The sequence below is a fragment of the Dipteris shenzhenensis genome, chromosome 5 (genome assembly GCF_047967505.1).
Source record: "Dipteris shenzhenensis isolate YYH24624 ecotype China chromosome 5, Dip_SZ_1.0, whole genome shotgun sequence".
NCBI classification, from domain to species: domain Eukaryota; kingdom Viridiplantae; phylum Streptophyta; class Polypodiopsida; order Gleicheniales; family Dipteridaceae; genus Dipteris; species Dipteris shenzhenensis.
The window spans coordinates 35497367-35515141 of NC_141600.1; the positions used below are offsets into that span (position 1 = coordinate 35497367).

The 17775-nt window shown below is 39.8% G+C and overlaps 1 protein-coding gene across 1 annotated transcript; it reads right to left on the reverse strand.

The window, feature by feature from the left end:
• Positions 1-1467: 1467 nt before the first annotated feature.
• LOC147901948 (putative serine/threonine-protein kinase PBL7) lies at positions 1468-4925 on the reverse strand. The gene is made up of 7 exons (XM_087374328.1): positions 3888-4925; positions 3544-3785; positions 3275-3407; positions 2862-3120; positions 2385-2517; positions 2173-2262; positions 1468-2075 (listed from the first exon to the last, which is right to left on the reverse strand). The coding sequence occupies exons 1-7, from the start codon at positions 4090-4092 to the stop codon at positions 1878-1880; spliced, it is 1260 nt and encodes a 419-aa protein (XP_087230454.1). The 5' UTR covers positions 4093-4925; the 3' UTR covers positions 1468-1877.
• Positions 4926-17775: the final 12850 nt, after the last annotated feature.

Sequence of the window (17775 nt, forward strand, 5' to 3'; positions counted from 1 at the left end):
CCTACATTGTCTCTCCTAATCCAATTTTCAAGTTCATCTACAAGATCCCTATACAAGGTGGCAAGAGTGAGCAATCGTGTTTCACTTAAGGCCCTATTTAGGTCTCCATACCTGAACTCCCCCCTGCTCCCCCTTCAAAACTAGGATGGTTGCCAAGTGTCGTGGTTCACACCACCCAAAGGTACAATTATTATATTAGCATTCGACTGGCTTAATAAAAATGAAAACTATGGCCTAAGTTGATCACCAACCAACAAATTTTTTTCCAACGACACATCGTTTGGGTAGCCTTCACGAGGGAGTCACACTGTTAGAGTGAACGTCTAGGTCCAGCACTATAATTGGTCCAAGTAAGACATCACCCTCGTTTTGGAGACCATGGGGAGGATGGTGTGAAGACCCATATAAGTAAGCATGCTGCCATGCCTTAGGGGTGGAAAAAACGCTCTCACGTGAATCTAAAGCTGAAGTTGTATACCTTACCTACGATCTTCACTTTGCTCCAGCTGCCTTTATGATGAGGTCTCTTTGCAACAGAAAATTGTGCATGAATGACAGCTGTAACTAGAGTGTGAAGGGACGATTTATTGGGAGAACTTATAGAAGGCCAAAAACATTATGAGAGTCCTGTGAGAGCAGGGGACCCAAGACAACCGGACAAGGGCTTCAATTGACGGTTAAGGTCACGATAACACTTGCACAGTTTTTATGCCACCATCAATGCCATCATAAGACGAATCAACATGGCCGGCATGATTAATACTACAGAGTGCAGTGTATTAGATGCTTTTTTCATCGATATTCATTGCCATTGCAGAGTTGTAGAATGTGCCTTAGTTCAATGCTGGCGGCAGAAAACCGAGTGACTATTATACCACTATATAGTGCGGAGTGTTAGATGCATTTTACATCCGTCCATATTGAAGAAATCGATTAGTGGGATGGTCAGTGCTCCTATGGACTTAACGTGGTTATGCAAAACCTTAGTTTCACCAGCCAGTGGATATTGTTGACAGAAGGAATGGACTGCAAGGGTCCAACTTCTACTGTGATCACATTCGTGGGCATTCAAAACTGTAAGGACTCGCAGAAACGGGAATGATCCATTACATTTGCACCCACAAAAAGAACCCATATAATGTAATTTGCCACGTGAAACGGTGGGAATACATCATCGCTGATAGACAAAAGCATTCCGTTATAACAAATATGTTGCCAATCTATGCCATGATAAAATCCATAAAAGCTATGTAATCTAATCCAACAAAACTACGTGCACAATGGCAATGTGTGAAGTTAATTGCCCTTGCTTTTAAGTCTTTATCGATGAAGCAAACTTGGTCCGGCATGATTAAATAGGAAGAGTTGCACAGTTGTAGGAAGAGCAAAATCTGGCGGCAGAAAACCAAGTGACATTTATACCACTATATAGTTCATAGTATTATATGCAGTTTACATCCGTCCACATTGGAGGAATGGATATGCAAGACCCATTCAATGGGATGATCAATGCTCTTTCGGACTGCAAAAGCTTAGTTTCACCAGCTGGTGGATAATTTTGAGATAGATGGAATGGACCTGGAAGAAGCCAACTTCTCCTATGATCACATTCGTGGGCGTTCAAAACTCAGAACTGGAATGGTTTATTACATTTTCACCCACAAATGAAAATTTAGACCGTGTCGACGCTGAGTAGAACAAGAACCATATATTGCAATTCGCACCCACAGATTATTTTGCAGGAGTTGGAAGCTCAGACCCTCTCAGATGCAATTTGCCGCTAGGACCTCACATTTAGAACTCAGGAAAGGTGGGATTTTCATCATTGATAGACAAAAGCATTCGGTAAACCGTTAAATTGTTGCCAGGAAGACTCATCACTCGCTCAGCTGTTGCCCAGCTCCGCTGCTGCCGCTGTCTATGGAGGAAGAGTTAAGAGTCACCATTTGATGCTGGAAGTCTGCCTTCGATCCTGGCCTTTGCTTCACGAGAGGAATCAGAGACTGCACGACATCTGTCATAAGAGGACGATAATCTGCCTCTGGCTGGACGCACATAGCGGCTATGGCAGCCACCTCCACGCCAAAAAGCAGGTCGCATTCATCAGCAGTCGCACGTATAAAGAAAGAAAAGCTCCCAGCATTACCCATTGGACCTCGAGTAGACCCTCACCTGTATCAACTCTTTCATTGCGTACTGCCCTTCCAAAACGGGATCCACCATCTCTGCAAGCTTCTGTCGATCTGTCAGACGAGGTAGTGCCTGAGGACAAGAGCCAAGTCCACGGTCACGGACGAGATAGTCGAACCATGGAAAAATGCACACGTCAAACATTGCTTTCTCAGAAACAGACGATTTCAAAGCTGGTGAATGAAGGATGTTACCCATGATACGAGAACACCCTGCCCTGACGGCCGCTTCATATCCACAGGAACACGCCCAGTTAACAATTCTAGCAGCACCACTCCATAGCTGTAAACGTCTGACTTCGTTGTCAAATGTCCTGTCATTGCATATCTGCGGTTCAAAGTGCGAGATTTAGCATAAAACCAGATCAAGGAAGTGAAGCATATACAAAACATTCCAAACTTCACAGGTTAAGGAAGGGAAGTACCAATTGACCTTCAAATACTTAGGAGAAGGAGGTGAAGCATACAATCAAATCCAACCTTACAGATTAAGGAAGTGAAGCATACGATCATGTCCAACCTTCATAGATTAAGGAAGTCAAGTACCAATTAACCTTCAAATCCTAAGGAGACGGAAGTGAAGCATGCAATTATATCCAACCTTCAACAGATTGAGGAAGTGAAGTACCAATTAACCTTCAAATCCTACGGAGAAGAAGATAGTGAGCTTACTCAGGAGCCACATATCCATGCGTCCCCAACACTCGAGTAGATACGAGACCACCAATTTTGTCGGATCCCAGCTTGGCGAGCCCAAAATCGGAGACTTTGGCACTGAAGTTCTCGTCCAGAAGTATGTTGCTGCTTTTGAAATCTCGATGTATAACTGGAGGGCTCACGAGTTCGTGAAGGTATTCGAGACCTCTGGCAGAATCCAAGGCTACCCTCATCCGTGTTTCCCAATCCAGAAATGGAAGACTTGCAAAGCTTCCTGAGGAAACGATGCAGCCAGAATGAGATCAAGACTGCAAAATCCTCGATCCTTGAAAACACAATCCATCGGAATTACATGACAGAGATGTGGGTGAGGATCACTAGTCCAATTCTATCGTGGGAATTTCAGCGAGTGTATGCATTTGGAGCACCTTTTGTATACAGATGACCTTGCAAGCTGCCGTTGGGCATGTAATCATAAACGAGCAGTCTGTGATCCTGATCGGCACAGTATCCGAGCAAGCCGACTAAGTAAGGAGAACTCAGTTTGCTGAGCATGTCTACCTGCCAGCAAATGAGGAATTTATACCACCGTCAAGCATCTCGGATTGCGATTCAGAAGACAGGGAAGGATAATTGCGTTTCACAAGGTAGAGAAGGTGACATTTAAGGAGAGATGAAGAGAGAAGAGAGCACGGACCTCCACGCGAAATTCAAGTTCGCCTTGCTTGCTTGCCTGATCCAGCTGCTTGATCGCAGCTATCCTTCCATCTTCCAAGACCCCCCTGTACACTGATCCAAATCCTCCATGGCCGACGATGTTTGACTCGCTAAAATTATTCGTCGCCACTTGCAGCTGCTTGAATGTGAACACTTGCGCTGCGGAGCGCTCCAAAACACTGTTTTTGGACGGCAAGCGCGCCAATGGCTCGGTTTTGAATCCTGCATTTACAGTTCAGAAGCCCTCACTCTTGCTGCTTTTCATCATGGGAAAACGAGCTCGAAAACATTGAGCATGCTACAAAATTGGCATTTCTAACTTACTTTGGCTGCGGGATTTCTTCTTGACTTTGTGCCGCATGTAGCAGTAATACGCGAGAGCCACCAGCAACGCCGAAACTGCAAGAGTTGCAATGACCGCCAGAGCAGCGATAATCGCGTTGCTCTTCCTCCCATAGTTTGGACTGTCGGCTGCATGATTGTAAGCTGCAACAGGTCCAGCAGCACGCTGGCCGAAGCTACGAACCATGGATGCGGCGAAAGAATGGATGCAGCTAGAAATCAATCGACTGGGTGAACCTCGCTACAACGAAGCTATGGATATTTGAGTGCTGAAGCGAGCAAAGGAATGCAGGCAGGCAAGATGGGAGCTATGGGGTGGGACACAGCATGTGTTTGAGCTCTGCACTGCCAAAGTGTTTGTACTGGCCAATGCTGTGCGCCTCCAATGCTTGAGCTTGCCAAATGCTGTATGCTCGTGCTTGCCAATGCTCTGTGCCTCGAATGCTCGAGCTTGCAAAATGGTTTCTGCCCTGTCCTCCCTGATGCTCCCGCGGGCTAATGGTTCGTGAATGCTTTGCACAATGCTTGTCCTCGCTGATGCTTTGCGGCTGCGACAATGCTGCGGCGAAGGGAAGGAAGCAAGCAGAAATCGACGGGACTGCGGGGATGTACAAAGGAAGTGTGTGAGGAAGTGAGAAAAGGCGTGAATTGGTGAGTGCCCATGATGGGAGAAGCTGCAAGAAGGGGCGGGGCGGGGCGGGGGGGGGAGGGAGGGAAAGGGCAGGGAGAAGGTGAAGGTGTAAGGGGCTCTAGCTACTGAGAAGAGGGGAGGAAAGAAGAAGAAGAAAGCAGGAGAAGAGAGGGAAAGAGGATGAGGATGAAGGAGAAGAAGAAGAAGAACAGAGGGGGAGGAGAAGAGAGGAATAGAGGATGAGGAAGAAGAAGAAGAAGAAGAAGAAGAGGAAGAACAGAGGGATAGAACATTTGTGGTGTTTTTAAGTGATGAGGAGGAAGAAGAACAGAGGAGAATGAAGAACAAAAGCAGAAGAATAGAGGAGATGATTACGAAGAAGATGAAGAAGAAGAAGAAGAAGAGAGAAATCTCAATGGAGCATTTGTGGTTTGTTTTTTTGCTTCTTCTTCTTCTTTACATCCACCCCTTGGCCTCTATATTTGAACCTTTTCTCCCCTTCAATTCAAATTTGTCATCCCCTCCCCCGTTTCAAATTTTGGTATGCACCCTCTCCTCGCTCTCTCTGCCCTCTTGTCTCTTGTTTTTCTCTCACCAACCCTTTTGACATGATTTCAAAAACTTTTTTGGCTCACATCCGTCCCCACCTCTTGCCCCCATGCCCCCAGATCATGTCTCCTCATAAACATGTCTCGTCATAAACATCATTCATCATCATTCCCCTAATCATGGTGGCATCATTGGCTACAGTGCACAACGATGATGCTTCACAGTTCACCCCAAGGCCCACTCTCTCTCATCTCCTTTGCCACCCTCCTTCCCGTACCAACAAGGCTACACCAAGCGGAGCAACAACCAACCACCCAGGCGATCTGGACGTTCATCCACCTAAGCTGGCTACCCGCATTCGATTCTCACGAGAAGACTCCTGTTGTCAACATAGGCCATGAACTTGTAGATGGCCATGTGTGTGCATGTGCACACACGTTTGGACATTCACCCACCTAAGCTGGCCATGAACTTGTTTGTAGATGGCCATGTGTGTGTATGCACACTCACGTTTGGACGTTCACCCACCTAAGCTGGCTATCTGCATTCGATTTTCTCAAGACGACTCATGTTATCAACATAGGTCGTGGACTTGTAGATGACCATGTGTGTGCATGCACGCAAACGCGCTTGTAGATGGCCATGTGTGTGCTTGCGCGCTCATGTGTGTGCGTGTGTTCATTCTAGAAGGGCGGGGGAACTTCAACCACACATGTGTTACCACACCATCAATGTCTACTTGTCAAAACCTCTCTTTACATACTACGTACACACACCCAAGACCTAGCATGGCTTGGTAAAACAACCACTTATCACAATAGGTTAAGTGTACATGCACAACTAAAAATATGTCCACATCACTGTCTTCAACGTTCCCGACTTTGATCTACTTTGCTAACATTGTCTCTATATCAAACCAAACTACACTATGTGGTCTTATCCAAGTGGCATGCTACTACAAGCAAGCCACTTCAATGCTTATGAAGATAAACAATAAGGAAAAGGAAGTGCCACGTCAAAATAACATCGCCATCGTTGAGTTTTTCATGTGTAAATTGCTTGAGGATTGCACTTCTAGGCTCACAACCTCATTACCCTAATGTTGGGCTAAAGCATTGTAGCTCCAATGGGATTGATATGCTCAACCCACATAAATGACCACATGGTAGTTAGTGATCCCCATCGAGAGATGCTCTTTAAGTCCTAGGAGACCTCGACAATAGAGTCCAACAACAAGCCTCCTACCTACCAAATAAGATAAGAGTTGGCACTTACATTGGCCACTTGCTCACTTGCATCACATGCTCACGTATCTCCATAATTTTGTAGCTACAAGAGTCCATGGGGTTTGACGGCCCCATAAGAAGCAAAGGGGCATTCTTTATGAGAGGCTTCTCTTTAATTGAGCTCTCTTTAAGAGGTCGAGGTCTGCTTGCCCGAGGTTTACAAGTACCTAATGCATATATAAATTGGTAATGCATGTGGGTAGTGCCATTGAATGTAAGTTGAATAATCTCTCTCTATCGTTCTCCCCTTTCAACATGACCTTTGTGAATAAAGAGGAGGTGGGAGAAAATATTCAACTCTCAATTATATCATTATTGACCTATGTTATTCTAAGTTTTGTTGCACTTATAAACCAATGTAAGATGTTTTTTTAATTATCAAGATAATCATTTTCAAAACATACCTAGTGTTTTCAATATTATCTCAACATTATTTTCCACATGTAGACATCCATCTTACTTGAATGTATCGAATCGAATATTAAGCCACTAAAGTCACTTCCCAAAAATATATTGTTAATCCTAGCAAATATTGCATACATATCTTAGACATACTCTCCAAGAATTCACACATTTTCAAAGCTTTCACAATGAAAAACAACATGGAAAACTTTTCGGCAAAAAGGAAAATTATCAAAAGATGTTTCATAAAAAGCACAAAAGCCAATCCAGTATAAACAATGTCGAAATTGAAATTGTGATCGTATTTTGCATGCTTTGATCAATGCTTTAATCAATACAATCATAAAAATTATGATTGTATTTTGCACGCTTTAATCGATGCTTATTCAACATTTATTTTGATGATGTATGAAAAAATAGTATTCATGTTGTTGATTGTGGGAAAAGGATTATGACAAATTAGGGCATGGTAATCCACCCCACATATGTACAACATGCGTGTGCGTGTGTGCATGTGTGCATGCGTGTGTGTCTGCATGCACATGTGTGTGCAACATGTGTGTGTGTATTGCCAAAACTATAGTGCTTGACATATAATGTACAAGGGTTATGTGATTTGTGCAAATGGAAGACCATATGGGCATATGCTAACATATTATAGCCTAATCTAGTAGTCTTGTAGCAAGAATAGCATGGTTATGCAGGCCAGACATGGCATTTTGTCAGAAATGACATTTGTTGTGCTAGTAATCACATTGTTTTTAGAGTAGTGCTTCTTCTGAAAATGCCCTTCAGCCAGTTGTGGCTTGTAATGACCAGAATGGTCATTGGATTATTATGCAATGCCTTGTGCAAGAAGAGGTCTTTGAATTTGCTTTAATTTATGCTCCATAATCCTCTCACTGTAAAGCTTTGATTTGGCAAGACCCACTAATGGTGGTGGAGTTATTTTTTCCAGTACTAGGATGCCATTTCACTTGCTTTACTATATATGGTTAATCATGCATGGGAAAGTCAACAGATGCCCGCTAGTTGGAAAAAAGCTCTGGTTCAACGATTCCCCAAAAAACATTTGTGTGAGTCTTTTAGTGATTGGAGACCCATAAATCTAATGCTTGTCATCTAGAAGTTCGTAACTAAGATGCTCATGGTTCATATCAAGGGCTTTCTACATGATGGGCTGCTTCTTGTTCAATATGGTTTTATTCCCCATGCAGACATAGTACAGACAATATTGCCAATGTCTATATGGCCCGGGCTCTACACAATTCCACTCAACGGTGCAGGGGCGTAGGGTTTTGGTTAACTTGAAGGGGCGGGCAGCGGGGCCAGGTAAGTTGGGGCTGTTTCTGGGGATTAAATATACCAAGTATATTGAGCAAGATGTTCTCTTATTACAGGTTCACATTGTTAAAGACTTTGATATGGTACAATGGGATTTCATCTCACTAACTACTATGAAATCTATGGTATTTGGAGAGAAAATGCAATATGGTATTTATATATGAAGATAGTAAAGTTGCTAGTATTTTGGCAAGTAATATTATAGATTACTAAACTCCCCAAATACCATATGTTATTTACTGGTTATATGGGATAGTAAAGTACTAAAATTCTGACACGTGATATTACAGATTACTAGACTCTTTTTTGTTCAATTAGACAAGGTTATCCCCTTAGTGCATTGTTCTATGCCATAGCTACCGATCCTATGCTTCAATATATGGATCATTTAGTAGCAACAAGTGCCTTACATGGTTTGGAGATACATGACAATAGACCCTATTGAAGCTGCTAGTATTTTGGCAAGTGATATTACAGATTACTAGACTCCCTAAATACCATACGTTATTTACTGGTTATATGGAGACAGTAAAAGTACTGAAATTCTGGCAGGTGATATTACAGATTACTAGACTCTTTTTTGTTTAGTTGGACAAGGTTATCCCCTTAGTGCATTGTTCTATGCCATAGCTACTGATCCTATGCTTCAATATATGGATCATTTGGTAGCAACAAGTGCCTTACATGGTTTCGAGATACATGACAACAGACCCCTTATTGTGCAAGCATATGCTAATGATTCCTTTTTCTTCCCCCAATGTACTCAAAGGGATCTTTCATTACTTATGCGTGCTTTCTCTTTATATGGTCTGGCTACTGGTCTACAAGTCAATTTTTAGAAATCTAAACTTCTTCCTCTCCATGAGAAAGCTTGGCATCACATCTTATGGCCGAGGGACATAGTTTTACCCACACAGCTCATACATCATCTTGGTTTGCCCTTTGTGGTGGACTGTCCTTTGTCGTTAGGAAACGGGCATGTTCCTTGACATGGTTAAGAAGTAATTGAAATATTGGAAATTACCTTCATCGACATTACATGTTTGGTATCACATAGTCTAACCGATTCTGGTTGCCTACATCCAGTTTTATTTGCCCTTGATGATGTTTGCCAAGTAGGACATCTCCTATTTTATGTCTAATATCATGGAGCTTTTCTGGTAGCCACACATTTTTCGGAAAGCCCTTAGGTTGTTTCAATGGATCACCTTTGCGGACCTAAAATGCATCAGCAATTAAATATCCTCAATATTCACATGCATATTATAGCTCACAAGTGAAAATGATGCTACAATTCATGCAAGGTGATCAACCATGTATTTTCATGATGTGGCATTTGATTGGACACTTGTCTTTTGCAACTTTGGTTGTTGGCAGCCTACCCAATGGGACTTTCTATAGGGTCACATTGATGGTAGAGTAAAGGGATGCCCTTTCGTATTGGGTTTGCTTGCTAATTAAAAGCACGTACTCTCCCATTTTAAAGATTGATAGGGATACCCTTGCAAGTAACTCCTTGCATGTTGATATTCTTCATTGGTCGAAGGCATTCACACCTTCACTGGCTTTACAGGGGCCCCTTCACTGGCTTTACAGGGGCCTCATCGCTCTAATTTTCCTTGTTCCAAAGTTGTGTGTGTGTTTACAATACATATGCAAACCAATTCTTTATATTGTTGAACTTTAATTCAACATTTTGATTTAATACAAATCAAATTCTAGGCATTACTTTGTAAAATAATTTAATGCTTCAAATTATCATGTGTTAGTTCAAACGATTGGTAAATTACTTTTTATAGTATTGTCTTTACAAAAATTTCCAAAATTCCAAATATCAATCAAAATAATGCAACTGATATAATACCCTAGTATGCTCGTCAAACTTTGTGAAATTTGTCATCCTTAATTGAAGGAGAGATACTAACATGCCACCATTCATAACATTTTGTTAGAACAATTTATGTTACATTGGGAAGGAAGGTTTAGAATGCATCTCCCTAGTTCTTATCCATGTCAAAATTAAGTAAAACAAAATTCACAATTAATCATGTTTCGTCTAGTGTACATGCGTTAGTTTTTTTGTCGTGTCATGTATTTTGACTTTACAATAAAATATTACTAGGTAAACCCCATTCTTTGTGTCATCACATGTAGCTTGTCCAATGCCATTTTATTGTTTTACTTTGATGTAGAAGTTGTTGATGAGTGTATTGTTGTCACTGGATAGAATGTATTTTCCAATATGACAACATATCTCAATTTTAGTAAGTGTTTGAATGTAAAATATGTTTAATGCTCATGCTTTATCATGGCTTAATGTCTATAGTCAATCCACTTTGGATGATCAAAAGAGGTTTCCCATTCTTAGATATCATTGAGTGGAAAACTAACAACAATGGATAAATCCATATATATATATAGACACACACATAGACACAAAGAGAGAGAGAGAGAGAGAGAGAGAGAATAACTTAAACATACCTATACAGGTAACAGTACTATGGAAGCTTACACAGTAGAATCGTAATATATGACAGAAAGGGGAATCATCCACACTTGACAAGCAATTTAAATCAATAAAGCAATATGCTAAGTATATATAAGAGCAAAAAATATATGTATACATACTTACATAACCACGTATATATTAAACTTAAAAATATTATATATATATATATACTTATTTATTTATTTATTTGTGTGTGTGTGTGACACACACACACACACACACACATCTATGTATATATAGGACACTTAAAAGTAGAGGAGAAATAACGAATAAATACCTATACAATCTTTAAGAAGACAAATTGATGAGCTTTGACTAAACCAAAAAACACACACACACTCATATTTATATTTATATTTATATTCATATTTATCTATTTATTTTTCTAAACAGAAAACATAAAGAAAAGAAACTCTATCTAGATAAGTTTTATTAAACCAAATTTAGAGAAAGAAAGTACCATCAAAACTTGAAAATTATTATAATGTTACAATAATATATATAAATAAAGTAAGTAATCATTTTTATGAAGCACTAGACTAAAAAAGAAACCTTAAAATAATTTTTAAATAAACTCATTCGATTAACAAGGTAAATTACATACATAACCCACTACATAAATATGTATATTATAATCACATAACTCTCTCTCTCTCTCTCTCTCTCTCTCTCTCTCTCTATCTATCTATCTATATATATATATATATAATTAAATGAATGACCTGACGCGCCACAAAAGGTTCATCCTTGTTGAAGGAAGAAAAACTAGAAACGAGAAGCAATAAATACATATACATACATACATACATACATACATACATACATACATACATACATACATACATACATACATATATATATATATATATATATATATATAAAATTATATGAATGACTTGATGCACCACAAAAGGTTCATCCTCATTGAAGGAAGAAAAACTAGAAACGAGAAGCAATAACCAGCCTTAGAAAGAAGATGAAAACTATACTACCTGGAACGAGTTGTCTTAGAAAGACAGCAAGAGCAGGCCAAAAACCTCCTATGACCTTCGCAAGGCTGGAATGGAACATGATGTGCTCCCTAAGCAACCAGATTGGGAGAACTGATAGAGCAAGACGATCTAAGTAACACCGTAAGGCTTGGTCATGCTTATCAAGCAGTATTGGGCAAGCAACTTTAGCCAAGCTTCTAGCCCTATAAGGTAGTAACCTTTGTCAGCCAGCACTCAGGAACTAGGTCGGATAACGAAGGGAGCAAATTGAGGCACTAAGCATAGAACTCTAAAACACTATGTCCATAGGCGCTATCCCACATCCACATGCTTCAACTATGCCAACTAACCTCCAGACAATCAGTGCAGCATGGGACATGGGGGAAGCATGCATCATTGTAATACTACTAAAAAATGGCTAGGAAAGAAGAGAGGCCCGTTACGGGATCTAACAAAATGAGCTCTACTCCCATGGCATGATCGTGCAATCAGTGCTGACATCAGAAACCTAGAATGCATGCTCAGATTGAGCCTACAGGATGAGATTAGCAGTCCTCGAAGAGAACCACTGTAGAGAAGCCAACCAACTGATAACACAAAGAAAATGGAGCCTAAGTAGTATGTCAATAAAGCAAGTATGTCCCACCAGACTACTTCACCACCGTGAAAACTCCACAAAGGGAAAATGGGTACCAGCCAATAGTATGACAGACTGAAGCACTTTGGAGCAACAATTTGCAATCTGATGACTTGGAGGGAGCCATGCTCACAAGCAAAACATCCAAGATGCTCCAAAACTATTTGCATGCAACAAGATATAATTTTCATGTGCCAACTTTATTTCTGATAGCCACTAACACAACTATCTAACATGCTAAGCCGGAGCGATTCATTTGTAGGATATTAGGATCTAGCCTTGAGAAGGCAAAATTATTGTTGGTATTTGATCCACCTTAATTGTTTTGTGGAATAAGCAAAAAAAATTGTTCAAGATGGATGTCATGAGTAATTTATTAGTCTCACTAAGGTAGTACGCTTGAAAGTTCATTGAACTTTGCAAAACTTCACAGGGTGAAATCTAATCCATCACACCCTATGGCACACACTTGGTCGTGGTTATTTGTAATTGTATTATAGTCTCCATACTTTTTCTGCATACGATTTTGAATTTAGTAGTAGCTTGGTATGTCTTTTCAATTTTGAGCTTGGCTTGTGTGTGTGTGTGTGTGTGTGTGTGTGCACACGCATGTGCAGATTAGAAGAACCCCTCAAGAACGTCTAAGAATATATGAACAACAGCTTAACATCAATGATATATACGAAAAGGTATTTATCAAAGACTAGATGTGGTTGAATCCCCCAAAAGGAATTATTTTTAGGATTGAAAAACATTTTTTTACATGGAAGAACTTTGCACAAAATTTCAACCAGCAACGTTGATACCCGCCACCATCCAACCCGCTTAAGTTAGAATAGCTCTAGAAGGGAAGATAGGTTTCATAGCATTATAGGACTTGTTATCGATATACAAAGTAAAGGAAAAGATTGATCCTTGTAAAATAAATGGATTGGAAAATTCCAAAATCCTTTCACACATAGAATACCACCACACTTGTTTTTTATAAAAAAAGAAAATTTTCTTTTTTTATTTTAAAAAATAAATAAAGGATAATAGCTATAAAAAAGGTCACCACTAATTGTAATTTTTCCATACAAAAACAATCGGTAAGGCTTTTTCTTTTTTTATTTTTTCCCTTTTTTTTTCCCAAAAACAGAACAATGGGATTGCCTAAGGATTTTGGAAAAAAACCTAGGGTCCATAATGTATTTAAGGCCCCAAGGTGGTTGATAAAGGACCTGATTGACAAATGTATTTTAGGCCCTAAGGGGTTGCAAAAGGACCTAATGGACAAAAAGTTTAAAGGCCCTTATGTCCAATTAGAAGGGTCAAAAGTCTTAAGGTTCAAATTAAAAGGCCAAGGGCTCATGAGGTCCTAAAGTCAAAAAAGGTCCTAAGGTACAAAAGGTAAAAAAGGCCTTCAGATTGGAGCTCCCATTATCACGAAATTCTATGTAGTTTACTACTACGCCATGTCGCCACCCATATAGATGCCTGCAACTATCTATGCACCATGTTGCTCCAATGTAGCCGTGCCATTACTAGCATGATTGTTTGTGACTCTCATAGCTCAAGGCCATAGGACCATACTAGCCATGTGGCAATGTGTTCACTAGTTCACCCCCTCCATGATGGACCAGTCTATACAACTCTGTGGGCGAAATTCAATGTGGCAGCTAGCAACCACCTGGGTACGTGACTGTGACCATCAATGCGCCACCTTGCACCACTATATCCAGCCGCACTCTTAATGGCATGACACTGTGTCGGCTCAAACTACCACCTATGTGGCCATGTGCTTGTGAGCCCTTCTCAGTATCTGCATTGGTAGTGAGGAATGGAAGCCCTAGGCACCCATATATTGCAATTATCCACATCGCTACAAGGCCATATCATTGTGTGTCTGCATCAGCATTGTACTGCACCACGCTACGATGGAAGGCTAATGCCTAAATGTTTGAAGTGCCTTCATAATTCGTTGGGTTCCATGTGGCATACTGCGAGTCTACGATTTGTAGTAGATTGTAATGGACCTTTGAATTTAAATCATAGTAGCACTTCATTGCCTATTGAGTACTATAGAAGGTAGATGCTTATGTCACTTACCTTTGCACGATGCCCACAAACTTTACTTGTAGCCAACCATGTGCTTGAGCTTTTCGAATCATGATGCACCACTCTTGAACTAAAGGTGGTATTGATAGATGTGTCCCCCCAGTAAATGAAGGGCCCTTTGGTCTTTTCGTTGCCCTTTCAAAAATGAAGGGACATTTGCTAATCTTTATGCCGAAATTTAAAAAAAGGGTCATTTACTTATTTTTACCCAACAACCATGTAAGCATAAAAAATCCTTTCTTTTCTTTTAGCAGCAAGGGGTCAATGTTATTCTTTTACCCCATTTTTTCTCAATTTATAGGTCCAAAGCTATTTGACTCATTAGTGCCACGTAAAGAATCATTTCATTGGAACTGGCTGTAGAATATATCCATTATTGACCTTAATTGTCAGGACGGTGTGTGTGTGTGTGTGTGTGCGCACGTGTGTGCGTGTACCCACCCTTATCCCATGGTGGGCACTACACCATATTTGGAGTGATGGTAGACACCCCATTATGGGAAGTGCCTACCATTCTCCACAATCACAAAAAGTTCTTCATATAGAATCATACCTTTAAGGAGTATAGCTAGTTCTGGTACTTTTAGTAGCACGCCAGGAAACTCTGAGGACATTAGGAAATGTCATATGAGATGTAATAATTTTTGCTTCTTGAAACCGTTGTTGGTCATAAAAAGGACTATTTCTAAAATAGCCATAAAAGCTTTGGCATTACTATTGCATAAGTATGGAATATGAAAGATTTGGAAAAGCATCATTTTGTAGGCTTGGCCAATAGGTCTATTAGATTGAAAGTGGACAAATCTAGATATATGAAAAGGAAGTGCTTTTGTTTTATCAAACTTATCCACTATAAAGCTACCATCCCCCAAAATCTCAATAAAGATTCATGAAACTTGTGGATAGAGTTATTACTTCATCCAAAACATAAATGGATTTGTGAATGGTTTCCTTAATCTCCAAGAGAGGTAAAGGATAAATCCAAAAGATTTATTTGGATCTCTAAAACAAATCATTATTGTTAATACATAGAATGTCATCAATGTACCTAAACATGGGTTTAAAGAGTGGTAACAAGTCAACTCTACCAAGTCTTATGAGCGTTAGAATGAAAGAAGACTCATACCAAAAGAAATCTAAATTGCACCATAATGGGGAGCATGAAAAACCCATTGGAATCCCTTTAACCTGTTTCCAAACTCTATCCCTACATCAATGGGTGATAAGCCATGTTTGTATTAAAACTAGGAACCTTGTGTATTTGTCATAGATTTAGACCATTTTGGTTTACCCCATGTCTCTTTTGTCTCATTGCAATGTTCAAGATAAAGGGATGCATGGATTTTTGCTTAAACGTTAGAGTAAGCACCTTAGCTAGTATGGTTATCAATCCATCCTCCCCATATAGAGGTAAAGATGCATAGCACTTAGCTATATCTGCACAAAAGATAGAGTTGTTTTTTGTTGGTAGATTAAGACAAACCTCAAATATAGAGTTGATTACCCATAATAATGAAGTATCAACCTTTAAAAAGGATTTAGCAATCAGGATTTTGATATGGGCCTATTCCCTCAGAACCTCCAATATAATTGTATACACTCTCATAAGAAGTTTGGCTAGGGTAGAATAGATGCAGTTATGAGCATTGGTAATCCACCTATGAGCCCCCTTGTGTGGCTTAAAAATTGAACACAAGAAAGGTAGATTATCATGAGATGGTGTCACACTTGGTAGAAGGGGAATTAAATCCTTCAAGAGATTAGAAGGGACCTATTTTGGGATGATCCATGTATTTTCTTCCCATGCATGGGTTAAAGTCCGGCCCATTAAGTCTAAGGATGGCCATACCACAAATCCAATGAATGCATTTAAATACCATAGTATTAGATCATTTTTCTAATCTTGAAATGTACAAATGTGATTTCATCAATTCAATTTCATCCACTGCATCTTTGTTATCTAACCAGAATTCATATTTTTTTAATTTTCTACTATTGAAAGTTTAAGTTGGTCAGCACAATCATTTAAGAAAGATGACATAGCTGAGTGTTTATTGACTAAATTGCATCGAGATAATAAATCATTCCAAAAATTACTGAGGGACTTAAGGGCCAGAGAAAAAAGATAAGGTTTACAAGGGATGTGATTTAAGCCATTGTTAGTAAATTATCCCTTAAAGATACCTCTCTAAAATTCAAGAGAAGTAATGAAGATGCAAGATGCCAACGGTTTCTTTATTAAGAGAATTTTTTACCAAAATCAATTTTCCAAAAAACTCTATTAAAGACCTAGAGCCTGTGCCACAAACTGATGACCATTTGAGTTTTTTTGCCAAGGTAGGAACATTATTGCTATTGTTGGTCATAGGCCTTTTGCCCCTATTGAGATGGAGCTTGAGGCTGGAGTAATATCACCAATTATTAGAGCCACTAGTTGGGGGTATTAGAGGGTTATGTGGATACATCAACAATTTCTTGTCGAGGAAAAGTAGATCCTCAGCCACCATTATTCCATTTCCCCCCCTTGTGTAACTTCTTCTTGATCTAGCTCCACCCTAGAAAGGGGCTTGATTGCCTCTGCCACCATATTATGGCTTCATAAGGTTGGCACTTTCCATCGAAAAGGAAAGGGGTTTGATTAATTTTTCAATCATAGTGATTCCTTACTATCCATTGAAGAAAAAAGTTTGGCCTTTGGATTGTCCACATATTCCAAAATACCTTGAATCATAAAATCTCTCACAAAGATAAAAGTAATAAGAGTTTCAACTATGGGTTTTGTAGGTCCATTCAACCATTTGAGGAATGTAGTAAAAGATGCTGCTAAGCACATATCCAGGTAAAAGAAATCTAGGTGATTCACCATATACAAGATAACATGGTCTGCCCAAATGAGCGAGCCACCACATTTGTCAGCTACACAAGCACACTTGAGGAATGGTCATAACCATTTCCACCAATGGGATTTGTAATTTGAAGCCCTTTTTGTACTGGAGTTAAAGCCTCCACAAACTAGTAGTAGGACTTTGGAGTTAGAACACTTCCTTGCATCCATTGTAGATAGTGCTGATGCATAAGGAATGCTAACTTTTCTGAAAGTTGTTGATGAGATTCCTTTGAGAGCTATCTGTTTGCATTTTTCCACTTCCACATTAGAAAGTTAACCCCAAAATTTTAGGATATCTATGCTCAAGGTGCCAATAGATGCAAATTGTTAAGTGTCCACATTTTGTTTTGATGAGTCTCCTGAGACACATCAAATTCCACCTCCCTAGCAGGCATGGCTGGAATACAAGATGATCCTTGTGGAGTGGTGAGATTATCTTTTGCTTCCAGTTCCATTGAAGCAATAAGTAGGTTGGAGAGAGTATCTAACTTTTCTTGCTAAGATGAGGAAAGAGCAATTTATTTGAACCATGGAAG